Source organism: Arachis duranensis, chromosome 2 (assembly GCF_000817695.3).
Source record: "Arachis duranensis cultivar V14167 chromosome 2, aradu.V14167.gnm2.J7QH, whole genome shotgun sequence".
NCBI classification, from domain to species: Eukaryota; Viridiplantae; Streptophyta; class Magnoliopsida; order Fabales; family Fabaceae; genus Arachis; species Arachis duranensis.
Genome location: NC_029773.3, coordinates 91618463 through 91635020, shown reverse-complemented (window position 1 = coordinate 91635020; position 16558 = coordinate 91618463). Strand labels below are relative to the sequence as shown.

At 36.5% G+C, this 16558-nt stretch overlaps 1 protein-coding gene and 1 long non-coding RNA gene across 6 annotated transcripts in view; both read right to left on the bottom strand.

Annotated features, from left to right (window-relative positions):
- Positions 1-115: 115 nt before the first annotated feature.
- LOC107476355 (uncharacterized) lies at positions 116-3021 on the bottom strand. Its single transcript, XR_008006100.1, has 4 exons — positions 2628-3021; positions 2288-2365; positions 1143-1224; positions 116-279 (listed from the first exon to the last, which is right to left on the bottom strand). It is a non-coding gene; the product is annotated as an uncharacterized LOC107476355 (long non-coding RNA).
- Positions 3022-4754: 1733 nt separating this feature from the next.
- Positions 4755-16558, bottom strand: part of LOC107476143 (protein virilizer homolog) — a 28539-nt gene continuing 16735 nt past the window's right edge. For 3 of the 5 annotated variants that reach the window (XM_052257872.1, XM_052257873.1, XM_016095886.3), the window contains 25 exons: positions 15368-16021; positions 14865-15233; positions 14653-14757; positions 14303-14485; positions 14013-14154; positions 13709-13890; positions 13491-13576; positions 13361-13409; positions 12872-12938; positions 12275-12753; positions 12100-12199; positions 11708-11841; positions 10885-10952; positions 10589-10805; positions 10021-10236; positions 9735-9890; positions 9565-9618; positions 9215-9426; positions 9066-9135; positions 8566-8888; positions 7845-8028; positions 6382-7749; positions 5487-6266; positions 5274-5345; positions 4755-5064 (listed from right to left, as the gene is read on the bottom strand). In XM_052257872.1, the coding sequence (XP_052113832.1) occupies positions 5044-5064; positions 5274-5345; positions 5487-6266; positions 6382-7749; positions 7845-8028; positions 8566-8888; positions 9066-9135; positions 9215-9426; positions 9565-9618; positions 9735-9890; positions 10021-10236; positions 10589-10805; positions 10885-10952; positions 11708-11841; positions 12100-12199; positions 12275-12753; positions 12872-12938; positions 13361-13409; positions 13491-13576; positions 13709-13890; positions 14013-14154; positions 14303-14485; positions 14653-14757; positions 14865-15233; positions 15368-15742 (6012 nt within the window). In that variant the 5' untranslated portion in view covers positions 15743-16021 and the 3' untranslated portion in view covers positions 4755-5043. Of the gene's footprint in view, positions 5065-5273; positions 5346-5486; positions 6267-6381; positions 7750-7844; positions 8029-8565; positions 8889-9065; positions 9136-9214; positions 9427-9564; positions 9619-9734; positions 9891-10020; positions 10237-10588; positions 10806-10884; positions 10953-11707; positions 11842-12099; positions 12200-12274; positions 12754-12871; positions 12939-13360; positions 13410-13490; positions 13577-13708; positions 13891-14012; positions 14155-14302; positions 14486-14652; positions 14758-14864; positions 15234-15367; positions 16022-16558 lie in introns of those variants that run through there. The other 2 variants (XM_052257870.1, XM_021136164.2) reach the window with 2 other exon arrangements.

Genomic DNA, 16558 nt, shown 5'->3' with positions numbered 1-16558 from the left:
CAATTTCAACCATAGGCTAAAATTATGATTCTCTCTAGCTTTGTAAATCAGATAGAAAGAAGTTCCATTAAAATATAACTAATTCATTTTTGAAGTAAATGAAGCCACTAACCTTGGTCTCATACTCAACAGAGAGTAAATCAGCTCTATGTTTCTCCATATTTGTCTTAGCAATCATTCTCTCAACCTCCCCTTGCAGTTGTCCTCATTGTGTGCCATTCATCTAAGCTCAATTTGCCACCTTCAACCACTCCAAAAATTTGGCCATTTTGCATTTGCCTATGTTAATATGCAAAACTCTAAAGCTCACGCCTTAATAATAGTCCAGAATTGAACTTTAAAATCATCAAAACTACCTAATTCACATATGATGTTTAAAGCTTATAATAGAAGAATTTAAAGTCCTTAAAATATTAAATAGACATCCTTTTAGAATTGAACTATAAAATCATCAAAACTACCTAATTCACATATGATGTTTAAAGCTTATAATAGAAGAATTTAAAGTCCTTAAAATATTAAATAGACATCCTTTTATTCGGCAAAATATATTAAGGAATTCAAACATACACACACATTGAAACTAAATAAAGTAACGTCTCATTTAAATCCCTAAAGAAGTCACCTTAAATTATTTCATGAGCAATTCTTTTTATCAAACTAAGCATTTTCTTAACTACCATCTAATTCTTTTTTTTTCCTTTTATAAAACTAAGCATTTTCTTCTTAATCTTCCAGTCTAAAATTAGAATAAATGAAGCAAAATTCAGAGAGTTTATTGGCATTTAATCAAGAATCTAACATGCAAAGAAGAAAGCTTAAAGACAAATATATTCTTGAGCATTCCATCACGCAAATCAACATCACAGAGAACATAGGATGTGATTTCAGAATCTATTTAACTGATATGATCATCCATCTATATATACCCCAAAACAGTGATTTTTAGTGTGTAATCTATATCTATTCTCTTCTCCCCTCCACTGCATATATATCATTATGAAATTATGATAATAATTGTGTACTAAGTGGTTATCAGACTGAAACACCAAGTCATAGAGAATAGAGAATAACACATCTCTGACATTTGATAATGAAAACAAAATACATCATGTTCAATATTTTATCCAAAAGATGTGTACCTAAACAATTCAACTGCGGGTGCCACTTGATTGGCCTCACTCGGGGCTTCTTGCTTTTTCTGACTAACCTCTTCTGCAATTTCTGAAATAATAGCATAGCACAAATAATATAATAACTAAAAATAAGATTATTAGTAGCACAACAACTACATCATCTCCAAGGATCAATATAATGGTGCAAATTGAACGGTGAACAGCTTAAGCAATATCATCTAAGCTGAAAATAAAATCATAAAAAATGAATACACATAAAAGTTCAAATCAGAGGGGGAGAAAAAACACAAAAGGTAAGAGAGAGCAATTGAAAACTTTCAGCAACAACACAAAATTAGGATGAATACACCTCTTATTATCTCTGCCTTCTTCTCTGTACTTCTAAACCACAATCAAGCAGCTACACCATATCAAGGCACACAAAAAAGATGCGATTGAACTTTAGTACACAGGCTAATAGAATCACTATAAAATTCAAGTTCATGATCTCTTCTCTAATATAATGCTAACAGTCAATTGGTTAACTAAAAAATGTTTGTTTCACACATAGTGACCAGTTTTTCAAATTTCAATTAGTTAACTAAAAAAATGTTTGCTTCTCAAAAGGGGGGAAAAGGAAATCTATATAATTTTCAAGTTGTAATAGTTATAGAAAATAGTGAAGACTCAAGAGCATGATTCAGTGATTAAAAAACGGCCAACAAACCATAACATAGAACTGCAGCAGTGGTATATACTGAGTTCATAGAAATTGCAATGCAACTAAAAATTGGAAATCAACATTCATTATGCATGTATAGTAGAAGAAAAAGTAAATTAAAGCAGATAATTTATGAACTATTATTAGTGTTATTGTTGCATATTCACAAAATACTGTATGTAATACATGACTTTAACCATTTGCATTACCTATGTGCCCTTGAGGTTTCAATATTTATATATGGAAGGAAACTCAAAACCAAATATACAAAAGTTATGGAAGGAAAAGGAAGAACAAAATTAGTTAAATACATATAAACTTAGTTAAATATTAATGTTTGCCATCCAAAAATTAAACGGAACAAATTAAAGAAGAGACAAAAATGATATAATATGAATAAAAAAAAGGTGAAAAAGATAGCAATTAAGGCAGGCAGATGCATCATTCATACCGCTTTAGCAGGCGCAGCTTCATCCGGAGCAACTTGCCAGCAAATTTCACACCTTGAGCTTTGCCAGGGAAGTTGTTCCTAAAAAAAAAATCAAGTTTTCAAATTATTTATGTAAAAATTCTATAAAAATGTTAAAAAAAGGAAGAAAAATATGTTTCATCATATTTATTGGTTAGAAGATTTTGCTAACAGAGGACAGAGTAAACCGAAACATTGCACCGGAGTTCCGGCGTTTCCTCTTTTTGCATCCGGAACCCTAAAGACATTTTCTGTAACTTTTTTTTAAAAAGAAAATAATAAAAAAGAAAATAAATTTCTGCTTGTAAGGAAGAAAAAATACTTCTGCCACACCACCGACGACAGGATCTCGGAGCTCCAGCTACTCCTTCGGTAGTAACACCACTCACCGTGCCACTATTCTTTCTCCTTGCAGCTGCACCAACAGCCACCGCCACCTCTAATTTATTATTCTTCTTCTTTGCTACTCGCCGGAAACAGATTCGGAGCCTCTGTGGTCGTCTTCTTTTTTCTTCGACAGACGCTCTCCTAACCCGCAGCACTGAGCACGCCCATTCTCTATCTTCTATGCCAGTTACTGTTTTCATCACCCGTGAGCTCCTTCTTTTTTTCTTTTAGCGAGAGAGACAGCGCCCAAGTAGAAAGAAAGAAGCGAAGAGAGAGACAGAAAATCAAGGATAGAAGAGAAAATTTAAATTTATTCACTATTGGTTTGGAATGCTCATTCAAATTGTGTGTTTGAAATTTGAATTCCAACCCAAAAAGAGAAAGAACCCGCTCATAGCCAACAAAATCTCCTCCTCAATCTGAAGTTTGAAGTTTGAAATTTCTATTACTCTCTCAGTCTGTCTGTCTCGGTAACTTTTTTTTTTTTTTTGTCAAACACACTTTTTTAAGAGTTACTATTTTGGCAGCTACAATGTCTATTTTACCCATTGAGGTTTCGATGTTTACATTTTACTTTTTCAGTTGACAATGTAATTATATTATATTGACATTACCAATTAGAAATATTGATGAAAATCTTAGTTACATGATCCGGGAAGCCCATGATCCAAGAAATAAGAGTCAATGCAAAGTTTATACTTCATAGTGATCGTTGAAGAGACATTCTTTCTTCAGAAAAATGCTTACTTAATTCCCATATAATAATCCCATGTGCCTTCCTTTCTTGAACAAGAGACACAGACCAATACTTTGCCTAAACCAAAGTACTTGTTTAGAGGAGTAAAGCGAAAGAACCATCATTATTGTTTCAGTGTTGTCAAAAAATAATGTAGCACGGTGAAAAAACATCATCATAACCAGGTAAATATTTCAGAGAGTAAATGCAAAAAAGAAAACGAAGGAATAAGGATAATAAGTTGCTATCACGTCTTGTTGACTTATGGGGTGATTGTTTGTGCATTATATAATTCCTCCCAAAGATATTTGAAGAGATTGAGTGAAATATATAATTAAAGAATTAATAAATAAATCACATTAATTACACACTCCATGGAATGATTAGCTTTCCAAATTTTCAATATATTTAAGCCACTGGGATTTTAAAGGAAAGAAAAATCAACGCAGATTGGAAATGGTCAAAATTTTGATCTAATCCATACAATTCTCATTGAATCGGATATAATATTTGCATTTTTAAGTGTCAAATCCAATAATGAATATATCCACATAATAGAAACTTATTTCAAAAATATATTTTATATAAAATATCCAATATTCTATTTTTTACACTTTTAAACTTATTTATTCCTAAATCAGCAACCCTAAAATATACTAAAGTCTAAAACAGTTACACCTTATATAAACAAATAAACAAAAACAATAGCATAATTCATTACAAACAATAACAGGAGAATGACAAACTGGCAAGACCATGACAGCGAGAACTGATCACAATAAGACAGTGAACACGGAGAACAGAGGACCCTATACCGACGCGACTGACGATGAGAACATGAGACGAGAACCACAGTCATTGAAGGAGCGGCAAAAACGCGACGAAGAGGGATGAATGCGACAACGCAAGAAACAGCAACAACACTACGAGAGAAGAACGCAACAAGGAGGGAGTAATAGCCGGTGAGCAGCTAGGGCGATCAGAGAAGAAGTGGCCGATTGGTGTCTAGTGAATATGCAGATACACAAATCATATCCACGGATACAGACTAGATATCCGTAATCCAATCCTTTAAAGGTGCAAATCGGATGCAGATAATTAACTCGAATTTGCAAATACGATCCGATCTATAAACATCCCTACATATAAAGATATCAACTACTCTTTAGTGAGTTAATATACTAATGATCTTGAAATATAATATACTAATGAAGATTAGCATAAAAAAACTTGGAGCTCAATTAAGAATGACCAATCTAACTAACGTATTTCTCCAATAAAATTAGCACTTAAACTTGAATATAATTTAGTAAAAGGAGAAGGAAATAACTATACACATTGTAATTTGTAAGGAAATGATATCAAGAACTAATAATGCAACTGTACAATAGAAGTACAACAGCACCATGATTGCGCCACAAATCAACATAAGGACCATTGGGGCATTGACTAAGAAGTTAAAGGCACGTTAATAAAGTACATATTAACACAAAATTTCAATGACTGAGGCACAAACATCAGCACAAGCTCATTAGTAATCAATAATGAAGAACATTTACAGATAAGAATAGTGCAAGAAATCATGCTTCTTTAGTTCTACTTTGCCATCATGCTGCTACAGCTGGCCCAGTCTTTCCTGCAGAAGAAAAGAAACCAATTTGAATGCTGATAAATAATTTTGGTTTAATTGCATTCTGTCCCCATCATTACAAGGCATGTGCAATTCAACCCCCTCTCCCCAAACCTTTAAAAAAAGTGCAACTCGTGTCGCAAACACATACTCGAGGTTTAGGGATCTTATAGTTCTAATATGGTAATACCCAAAAAAGGACTAAATCTTGTTACCTGTAGCATCTGCATTAACTTCGGATGCTGCTCCAAAAGTTGGCAAAGTTTGTCGCGGTCACTCAACAAAGACTGCCAAGTCAAAAGAGTAAGATGGTAAGAATAAAAAGATAAAGCAAGTTTATATATCAGCATCATCAATAGAAAGTCGTGTGTGACGTGTGCTCGAAAACAAGAACAATAGTAAGAAAGAACACCATGCATAGCAAATACCTGAATTGCTTCCGGCGATTTGAAATACTCGTGTAATGACATTCCAGGATCTGACTGCTGCTGTGCTTGAGCATCGCGGTGTTGAGTAAATTCGGCTGGCTGATGCTGCTGCTGTGGTGCATGTGGAAACTCTTGGTGCTGGTTTTGATAATAAGTCTGTATCGATGAAACCTGAGACTGCTGCAGCATCTGTAATTGATGCATTTGAACATTGGTTGGCATTGGCATCCCTTGCTCCAACTGCTGTAAAGCTTGAACAGGTGGCCTAAGGAGTTGCTGAGGTGGCTGTGGAGGGCGTGGAAGCTGAGGAGGCTGCAACGGCTGCAATTGAGTAACAGAATGCATTGATGAAAAGGAAGCTGCAGGAACAGAGACGCTTTGCAAGATGCTTGGCTGGTTCTCACTCTGTTGATGACTTGGGCTGTTACCATAAGGGTTTAATGGCATAGAAGCTGGCCTATTGAATCCCAAAGGCAGCATCATAGGGTTTGGTGGATAGGGCGACGATCTGGCACCCAAAGGTGCATTGGAGGCCTGGGGAAGTTCAGCGGTTCCAATACTTGTCTGACCATATGCAGAGGAGGTTTTAACGGATGGTAAATTATATGGGCTAGATGCAAAAGGAGGAGGTGTGGGCGGAAGTGGGGGAGCAAGTCGATTAGGTCCTCCAGGAGAAGAAACAGAAGTCCTGGAATACTTCATATCTGGTATTGGAACAGAAGGTCCTGATGATGTTGAAGTTGAACCATTGTTGAATGGAGATGAATAATCCGTCTGAACCTAAAAAGAATCATAACAATGATATGATAAACATGAAGGGTAAAAGAAAGAGAAATTCAAAACACCAAAGCGGATGCCAGAAATAGACAAAAATAAGGGTTGCAAAGTTCCTCACTTGGAATGCCACTGGACGCTGTGTGCCTGCTGGAGAATTAACAAATGGGGACGACTGTCCAGGAACAGAATCTGGAGCATGTGATATAACGGGCGAGATTGTTGGTGGCGGTGGCATGGGTGGTAGAGGTGGTTGGTTAGGCAAAAACCTCTGATCATACAGTCCTTGAGAACCTGAAGCATTACCGCCATGTTGTGGGCTGTTCTTCATGAAGAAATTCTGGGAAGCCATCCTTGAATCGGCTGGTAATTGCAGAGGTGATATGGATGGATTATTATAAAGTGGCCCCGGAAAACCAGAACTGTGTGCCATTGAAGAATCATATCCGCCAGATGACTTGGCTGGAACAACATTCTTTAGGTCGTCGGACTGCTCAACATACTTCCTGTCTGAAGAAACACTAGATTCACGAGCTAAAATATCAGGACGAGAAACAGACATCTTTGAAGAAAATTCACTTTGGCCATTTTCATCCACATTAGATCCTAACGGGGTACCCATACGAGAAAATTGACTACTATCAACAGCGTCGCTTTCTGTCTCTTCAACGATCGAGTGAGGAGAACTCTGCTCAACAATAACAGGGGCAGCCTGTGGTAAGTCATCATCAGGTTGAGGGAATGGCAATTTGTCATCATGCTCGGATTCCTCCACCTCAAAAACTATATCAAGCTCTTGAAGATCATCGTTAAGATCAGTCTTTAATTGCTTGGATTTGTTTAACTTTTCCCCATCTGCAGGTTTAACAGGAGACGCATTTTTCAGATGTCCCACAGCCTCTCCCACTACTGCTGCAGAAGGGTTTTGGCGTTCCCTTTGCCTTGCCATGAATTCATCTACATGAATTGATGGAGGTCTTCCGCCAGTTGATCCTGCTCGTGGCACCGCTATTACATTAGTAACCCCATCAACATTCCTCTCTCTGGCCACGTAGTCATCCACATGCATAGATGGGGGTCTACTGGTATTCGGCTTGCGCTGTCGGAAGGCATCCCTACGTGTAGGACCTGAAGGAACATTAGACTGTGATACACCACGTGAAAATGTACTTTGAGAAGAGTTATCAGCCTGGAAACTTTCTCCTCTGGCACGCCTTACTGGCCCATCCATGGATGTGAGTTTCCTTTTAGTTGCAAGGTTTGTCTGCGTTAATCTATCAGGTAATGTTTCCGGACATTCCCAGAGGAATTTGTCCCCAAGTCCTCCATTGTATAGATGATCATCAATCATTTCAACACTGTTCTCTAGCATTTGACGTGTCTCTGCAAAACTTAAAGCATCATTTTGGGGCAAAACAAGTTCATCCACCACCATGGAACTTGCTGATCTTTGCAATACTGATGACAATGACATAACCAGCTCGGAAACCTTAACATCACAGATGAACAGCAACCATTAAGAAAATGAATCCAGGTTAAAAACTGAGATGGGAAGGTCTACGTGAATAGATAGTAGATTGATACCTGATAGAGTGGAACTTGCAAGTGAGGCGTAACTAAACCGTCATCCATAGCAACCTTCGAACTTAACAAAGTACCAAATTCAAGAATGTAATTAATATTTTCTTCAGGAAAATCGGCTGATCTTGTCATATCATCAGAAAGCCCATAGAGGTACTTCAACACGGCAACTCTCTCCGCATTCAAACTAAGCAACAAAGTAACTATAAGTTTATTCTTCTATATTATCCCATACAAAAACAGTGACTCTGGCTTGAGCAATGTAAATAACAAGCATCCAAGATATGAATATCTAATAAATAAACACCTCTACATCATTTGCTAAACACCAGGGAGACCGCAAATATGAGAATAGGCCGATTCCCAATGTCCTTTAACATATTTATGTTTTCAATAATTCAAACTTCTGGATATCAACATATACACACAACTGATCAAAAAATTTCAATTGCAACCCAAACTTAGTCTTTAGTCAATCAAACCAAACATTATCTCCTGCAAACCATCAGTGACACATTCTTTACAAAAAAAAAAAAAAGCGGAAACCAATGGTCAAATAACAAGGCTTTAATTATTTCAATTTTCAACTGCTACATTCTTGAGTTACATTAACTTAGAATTCGATTGATACAAGCATAGAAGTTTTTTACAAAATTAATTGCAAATGATCACAAACGTATAAGTAATCAGAAGCAGCAATCAGAAACGGGGAAAAAAATCTTACCTGTCTCCTTCAATGCAAAACTGCAGAGACCCAAGAGATAGCATATAAACAGCATCAACAGCACCAGTTGACAAATCATCCTTTGAGTTGATTGATCTCAACAACTTCATCCAACAGCTTAGTAATGGGGGGCGTTTTTTCCATTCTGCAACACTATGATCATTACAATTCACAACATTATCATCATTGGGCGATTCAAGTTCATGAGCTTGAGAGTGGATGCCAGAAAGAGAAGCTCCAATTGCCATTTGACCTTGAGTACAAGAAGCTAATTCTTTGAAAGCTGTAAGACAAGCCAGTAACTCTTTTCCAACAGGCAGGACCTTCAAACAACAGAATGAACTTAGCATCAACGAAGCAACAAAAGCAAACAACATTTTAAGCTATATAATTCTGCAGAAGGTCAAGCACTTCTTTATATGAAGAGAACAAGGATCTCATCATCAATACAGAAATTATAACATATTTACAAGTATATATCAAAAGGATCAAAGTCTCACCTCAGAGCCCTTCAAAAGGTAACGTAATATCAAGGCACAATCAACATCACTCAATTTTCCACAACTTTTACTGCCAAACAACCAGAAACTTTGTTACTTAACAGCCAACAACGAGTAGAATTTAAGAAACAAGAAAATACAGTACTCACATGTCATGCCTTCGGGGGTGATGACGAGGAGCTTCAGAATGAAAAAGAAGCATAATAAACTTGAATACTCGGAAACAACAACTAAACGAATTAAAATTGCACTTTGCAGAACTACTATCCAGAGTCTGCCTCATATCGGCATCAACACTAACAAAACATCTCTCCAATACTTTGGTTATAATCTGAAGGGTGCCCTCCCTCAATAATAGGCCCTAAAATAGAAAAAATGGATATCAGATGCATATTATGTAAAATTACTGAATCACCAATAGTTAGCAATACCAAAACAATGATCCTGATGAAAATAAGAAGGAAAAACAAAGAAAAATATAGTAAAATAAATCACTGACCTTGCCAAATGGATGCTCCAATAGACTGACAAGAAAATCAAGGAGCCTCAAAACCTGAAAATAGTGTAGAAATAGACAGTATAACATCAAAATAGAAAACAAACTAATCGTACAAAAAAACTAGATGAACTATGAACCAAACTGGGGGGCAAACATCAAGGAATCCTTACCTTAAATGCATCGGTATCAGATGGAGAGGATGATTCGGAAATATGGTGATTAATTGATGACAATACTGGGCGTATGAGCCGAGACGCATAATCTGGATTTTGGCATGCAATGCGAGTTACAAAGACGCGCAATAGATCTTGAATGACCACTAATGCCTGTCAAGAAAACAGAACGACACAAGAAAAAGACCACTTACATAAACTCACCATCATATCTCACTGCCAGATAGAAAGATTGAAGAAAATTAAAATTCATAACATTGCCATATCGGCAGAAAGTACATACAGAAACAGCATAATGCTGTATAATCTCAGCAATTTCATCAATGTGATGTCCAAATTGGCAAACCAGCTTCTCAAGGTGTGCAGGTTCCAGATACCAGTTGACATGTCTCTCCTTCTGGGGCCCAAATAGGGTTCCAACAGACAACATTCTTCGTGCACTCAACAAAGGCATTCCACTAGTCCAAAGCCACATATTCTCCTCAGGGAATAAATCACTCTTGCAATAGGAAACATATAAGAAGAGATAAATAAATTTTACGTTCAATGATGTTATTGTTTGCAGTTCAAATAATTAACTATGAGCACTGAAGTTCCCTCTCAGACATGATGAGCCGGTTGGAAAGCAGCAGTTCATTCAAGCTTGTATTTTTTGTATTTCTGTAGTTCTGGGAGGAATTCTTTTCCTCCACTCTTTTATATTGTTCTCTCAATACCTTAATGAAACTATTTCCTTTGTTATTAATTAAAAAAAAACAATAAAACAAAATAAAATATTTATGGGCACTGAAATGAGAAGTGTTACACGGAACATGTAAAGAAAAAAAACACTTTGAATGGAATGAACATACCAAAAGATAGAGCAAACTACATGTTTCCTTTGGACCAAGAGTCAACACTGAACTAGCTTGGACGCTCGTGAGAAGGGTGTGAAAAAGACCGGGACTCCATCCATATACCGGCCAAAAGGCAAGGGTAGACGCAATAAGATGACAGACAGCTCCATAACCAATAGCATAATTAGGATATGGAGATGACAAGTCTGCTGCACAAGCAGCTAGCTTGGGGCTGCAACCAGAAGAATTTGATCAACTTAAAGATAGCATGACCCCACAACAGATGCAAATAGAAAGGAAGCTGACAATACCTGATTTCTCTGTGTAATCGTAAAAGAGCATTCATTAGTTTTGTATTACGGTGCTGCTCCTTTGCTTCCTATAAAATTGCAAACAAAATCCATCAAGAATACTGACTAATAACTAACAATACACAAGGCACTGCTACTCCATCAGACAAAACAAGGACGAAACAATGTTTGATCAAAGTATCATACCTAAGGGGGTAAAACACAATGTCATAAAAAATAATCAAGGAATAAAACAAATGTGATACAAAGACAAGCACCACATATAAACCAACATTCTAATTTTGATATATATTACATCAGCATTGTAATAAACATCAAAGTTTGGTCTCATCCATTTGAAAATCAAAATTCAAAAGGTTGTAAATGATACATATAATTCCAGAAGCATAATGGAAGGTATTCAATATCCAGCAATAACTGCAGGTACCATTGTCCACAACCTATTCTTATCCTTTGATAATCCCAGCCAAGGCAAAGAAAATTACACATAAAGGCAAGTAATAAAACAAAAACTCACTCAAACAATTCAATACCTTCCCACAAATTGAGCATAGTATTTAGTACATATTCCTAGCAAGAAGACCCCACTAAGCTAAAGCTGCATGTATGCTCAAGATGCAATCCCCAATCAACAGTTCAACACGCAATAACCAATGTAAAACCTTGAAAATAATTAAAGTTCTTAAGGCAATTTCTTGGTCAGTAACAGTTGGATACATAACATGCTCACATTTTAAACATAAATAACTCCAAGTTTCTGACAGAATAGTGACTACATAAAAACTAGTATAGAGAGAAGAGATGGGACATCTAAAAGTCACACCTGTAATTTCTGTAGGAGTTCGATCAGTAGCATCAGAGAAGGAACCAAAAGATCAACTATGCTAAGTTCACGATTACGTTCCAATAGTAAATCAGATGTAGCATTGCATTCTGTACCCTCATCTACAAGGTAATCTGTTCAGAAGAAAGGAAAATTACATGGAGCAACTTTGGAAAGAGTAGAAAGAAAAGATACAGATATAATTTTTTTATGAATGCAAGAACTAAGAGGAAGAGTTAGATATTAAATGAAACAAGAAAAAAAATAACTGAAAATGTAGTAGGGTATGGAGCAAGAGCAAGGCACACAATTCTTTTAGAGGGTTGTCTCTCAAGTATGCTAACATAATCATATAAGCAACTTCAAATATTGAGCATTGTAATTGACTTTACCATAACTGTTTGAGGATCTCTCCAGCATGAATCTGCAGTTCACTAAAATAGCAAAGATAACTATTACAGCACCTTCATCATAGAGAGTTGCAGCAACAGTCTGCACAAGTCAAAACTACTTTAGGAAAGCATTAACTATTATCAGTGAAACAATTCAAAATAGACTGTAACATACAGGGTTCTCAGAAATGGAAGATAAAATCCTGAGTGCCGTTGTCAATTGCGCCAACGAAGAATCTCGAAGAGTAACACCATCAAAAGATTTTTCAGATATAAACTTCCCCAGATTCTCCATAACATTAATCTCAGAGCCAATGGAAGACTCTCCAACAACATTTTCAACATCAGTTAGATCTGACACTAGGATGCTAGTTGAAGTCAACTGGGCATCCCCTCCAGAAGCCAATACAGCAGCATAGCGTAGGAGACCAATACCCCCATGTTTATGGTATACTACACCAGCATCTATCCATTCCACTAGCCGTGAGGGAGCATCTTTTCTGTTGGACCCTGGAGAGGAGGAATGCAAAGCCCTATGAAGCTCCATGGCATGTCCAATCCAAGAACCTAAAGATGATGCTGTAGAATCTGTAACAATGACTTCAATAATCTCCGCAGCTGAGTGAATTAATGTCAGATTTACTGGCGATGATCCTGAATTCAAGAGAGTGAGAACAAGCAGGTCAGATCACTAAAAAGGGGAGGGGAAAAAATCAGCAAATAATGTGCATAAGGAAGAATGAGACTACAATTGAGTGAATTGGATATTTACCACTGTTTTTCACAACAGATTCAGTTTCCTTTACAGAACTCAGTGCTTCAATCAACAAAGAAATAGCCTACAAAAAACCAAAGAAACAGTCATCCTATAAAAAAGTGCCTGAAAACAAGCAAGATTTCATATGCTACAACATCTAAATATCACAAACAATAAAACTCTAGGTACCTATATAACAGAACTTGCCACTAACAGTATTAACAACTAAGGTCAATAACTACAATCTAGCATTGATCTAATGGACAAATAAACATATTCGGTATATCATAGATAAAACTGAAACCTATGAAAAACTTCAGAAACCTTTGGGTAGAAGTACAATTACAAAAAATACTTCCTTTAGATGACAGGGAGGGGAGCCAAACATGTGCATTTCTACACCTTTTCCTTCGTATACTATTCTCATGTCAGAGAAAGGTGCAAAAAACAATACACTTCCTGATACTGTATTTTGTGGATTGTTAGAGGATAAGTAAACCATACCTCAGGGAAATTTGCCAAAGCCAACAAAGCCTGCCGTCCACAATCAGACCTACAACCATCCGCATGTTTCAATCAGACCTTGTTTAAAATACTTAAGATTCAATTCAGACAAGGAAAGGGCAATGTCAACCTTGACAGGGCAGAGAGTTCCCACACAACCCATAAGAACTCTTCTGACTGAGGATTTGAAGAAAGCAAAGAATCAATGGCTTTAACCTGACCAATTATAAAAATTGTCACAGATACAAATCAGTAATCAAAACATCGATGGGGGAATGGGAGCAGCAGAATGAGGAGGGAGAAGGTAAAACATAGACGGAGTTGTTTGAGAGAGAACAACTAACTGACCACTTTTAAATGCATCCCCACTATCATTCCTATCTCCAGTGGACTACAAAAGAAACCCTTTGAAATCAAAACGGAAGCGTATCGAAGAGGAACGCAATCTTCCTTGTTGCCACGATGACCACCCCTGAGGGCATGGATTAAAGTACTAGAAAGTTCAGGATCCTGTAATAGATATATCAAGCCTACAATGGAGCAGAAAGTTAGTCAAGTTACTTGATATTTTGTTTCCATTGTGATAATGGATCCAACAATGTGTGTCTTATACATGCATGAGAATTTTAAATTGATACTAATTATAGCCAACCTGAACGGCAAAAAAGTAATGAAAGTATCACAGCCTCAACTGAAGAGGTAACATCCATGAATATTTCCATGACATGTCCCTTTTCTGTGCGCAATACAGATGATGACAACAGTGCAGTTGATAAAGAAACAAAACCCCGCTCCTGCATCCAGGAAAACATGTAAATACAGATATTATGAGCACGAGCACAAATAATTGAGCGATGTTAAAAAAAATAATTAAAAAAACTCTATCCAAAACATGATTACATAAAACTTTCGGCAGCTTCTCGTCAAAGTTAAGCGGAATACCTTCAAAAGTCCCAATAAATGCGAGTCAATATCCCAATCTGCAAAGCAACAACTTGAAGAGTTGATCAAGGCAGAAGTTGTTTTATATGATAGTAATCCATCTGTTTGACCAAAAATCATTGATCTGCTTGCACAGGCCAGTGGAGAAGGATCTTCAATTGGACCACGTGAATTTATCAATTTCTGTATTGGTACTTGTCAATAAATATTAACAAGGAATTTTATTTCAAGATGCAGATTATTGCTCAAAGAATAAAGCTGTCTAAGTTGCAAGGAAGAAGTAAAACAAAATCCTGTGCACTATTCATTTAGAATGCTACAAATACCACAATCAATTGAATTAAACTGACCAGGAGCTTTCTGAGGAAAATTTCAGCAGAGGTGAGCATATTCAATGTAACATCTGTAACCCTACCAGCCGTACTGATGTTTTCCAGCACAGACAGAACTGCAGACTGGCGAAGATCAAATTACCACATGATAATAATGAAGTTCTGAAACGCAAAAACAAAAGACAAAAACTAAAAGTTTCCAGACCAAGCACATACAGAGAAAGCAATACCTCGTATCTTGAAGTAACTTCATAAAAGCGTAAGCGATGAAGCAAATAGGTCGCAAGAGAAGCAACATCATGACGAGGTTTCGACAGTATCAACTTCAACAATTGGCTATAACCTTCACTGGTTCCAGACGGAATATTTTCATCTTCCCGAGGCCACCAACCTAAGAAACCTTCACATCCAACTGAAAACCTAGTGGCCCGCTCCACAACACCAAGAAGCAGGAGCATGATAGTAGTAGAGTTTTGCCCATCCTTAGAGAAAAATTTTGCAAGCTGCTCCATTCCCCCACTATTAACAAAATGAAAGCAGCTCTCCCTACCAGAGCATAGCAAATGAGCCATGCTCAATCCTAACAGGGTATGCTCACTCTGCAGTAAAGTATATGGAAAAATAAGATTCCAGGAATAAATAAAGAAGGTATGCAAGGAGAGCGGAAGAAAAATAACATGAGTGAAAAGGATTTCTTTTTGTCTTAGAATGTGAGAAGAAAATGGTACGTCACCCGAGATACAAAGTGATCTCCCGTAAGCAAAGATTGCCTTTTAAACTGAAAGTAATGATTAAACATATCTACCAACACTTTGGAATCCGAAATTTCAGTTCCCATTTCAAGGTCATTGCCCTCTGCTGAATATTCGGAAGATTCACTCCCTATTTTTTGCTGAAGAACCTTATAAACCTCAAGAAGTTCTTTTCTTGCCTCATTGACAACACCGTGCAACTCTTCAAACTTATCAGGTCTATTTCGTGTCTGATATCTCCCACTGATTGATTCACATATGTCACTAGAAATGTAAGAAGCGATTGCTGATACTACAGTACTTACAACCTTATGTCCAGCATCCCCAAGCTCAGAAAACTCTAAAATCTTTAACATCAACTGTAGAAACAGTTTGACTTCAACAGAAATATCTGCTGCGGGAACTGGGATGGACAATACATTCAAAGAACTTGAATCTTCAATAGTAAAATTAGTAGGATGTAATGCAACTGGAAGGTCTTCAAGCTTTCCCTCCTCAGAATCAGCCAGATCAGTCAATGCATTGTCACCAAACTCAATGTTAAACTGGCCCAGGTCCTCAGCTGTGTTACCATATATAACCAAGCTCAAACTGCGGTAGCTACCCCTAACAACTAGATGACTAGTAACAACAGCCTGAGCAAAAGAAAACAGTAATGAAGCGGTAATTTCAGCATAAATGTTTTCAATAGAAAAACAATTATGCTGCAAGATTGCAAGCTTGGGCAAATCACTAACAAGTATCAGGAGATCAATTCATCAGTATAAAATATTCAAAAGTTAAAGAAAACCACTGATTATGCATATACATATATCAAAAGAAAACAAGTTAGCCATGATTACCAAATCTTAAATCAATAATCAAATTTGTACATTAATATTAATCAGTAAAACTTATGTGTTGAATATTTTGTTAGCTTTCTTTCTTTGTCTTCTTTTCCTAGTTCTTTTTTTTTTTACTTTGTTTTCTTCTTCTTCTTTCTCTAAAATAAATAAATATATATATTTTTTGTATTGTTCATCTTCCTTTTTCTAAAATATATATATAAAGAGAGGATAATGTGGAAACGAGGATCAGTCATCATTAAATAGATACATAAGACATAGTTAAAACCTAAAGTATTAACTGTATAAAAATGAATGTCAATCCCTATTACATATGAACGTCAATAA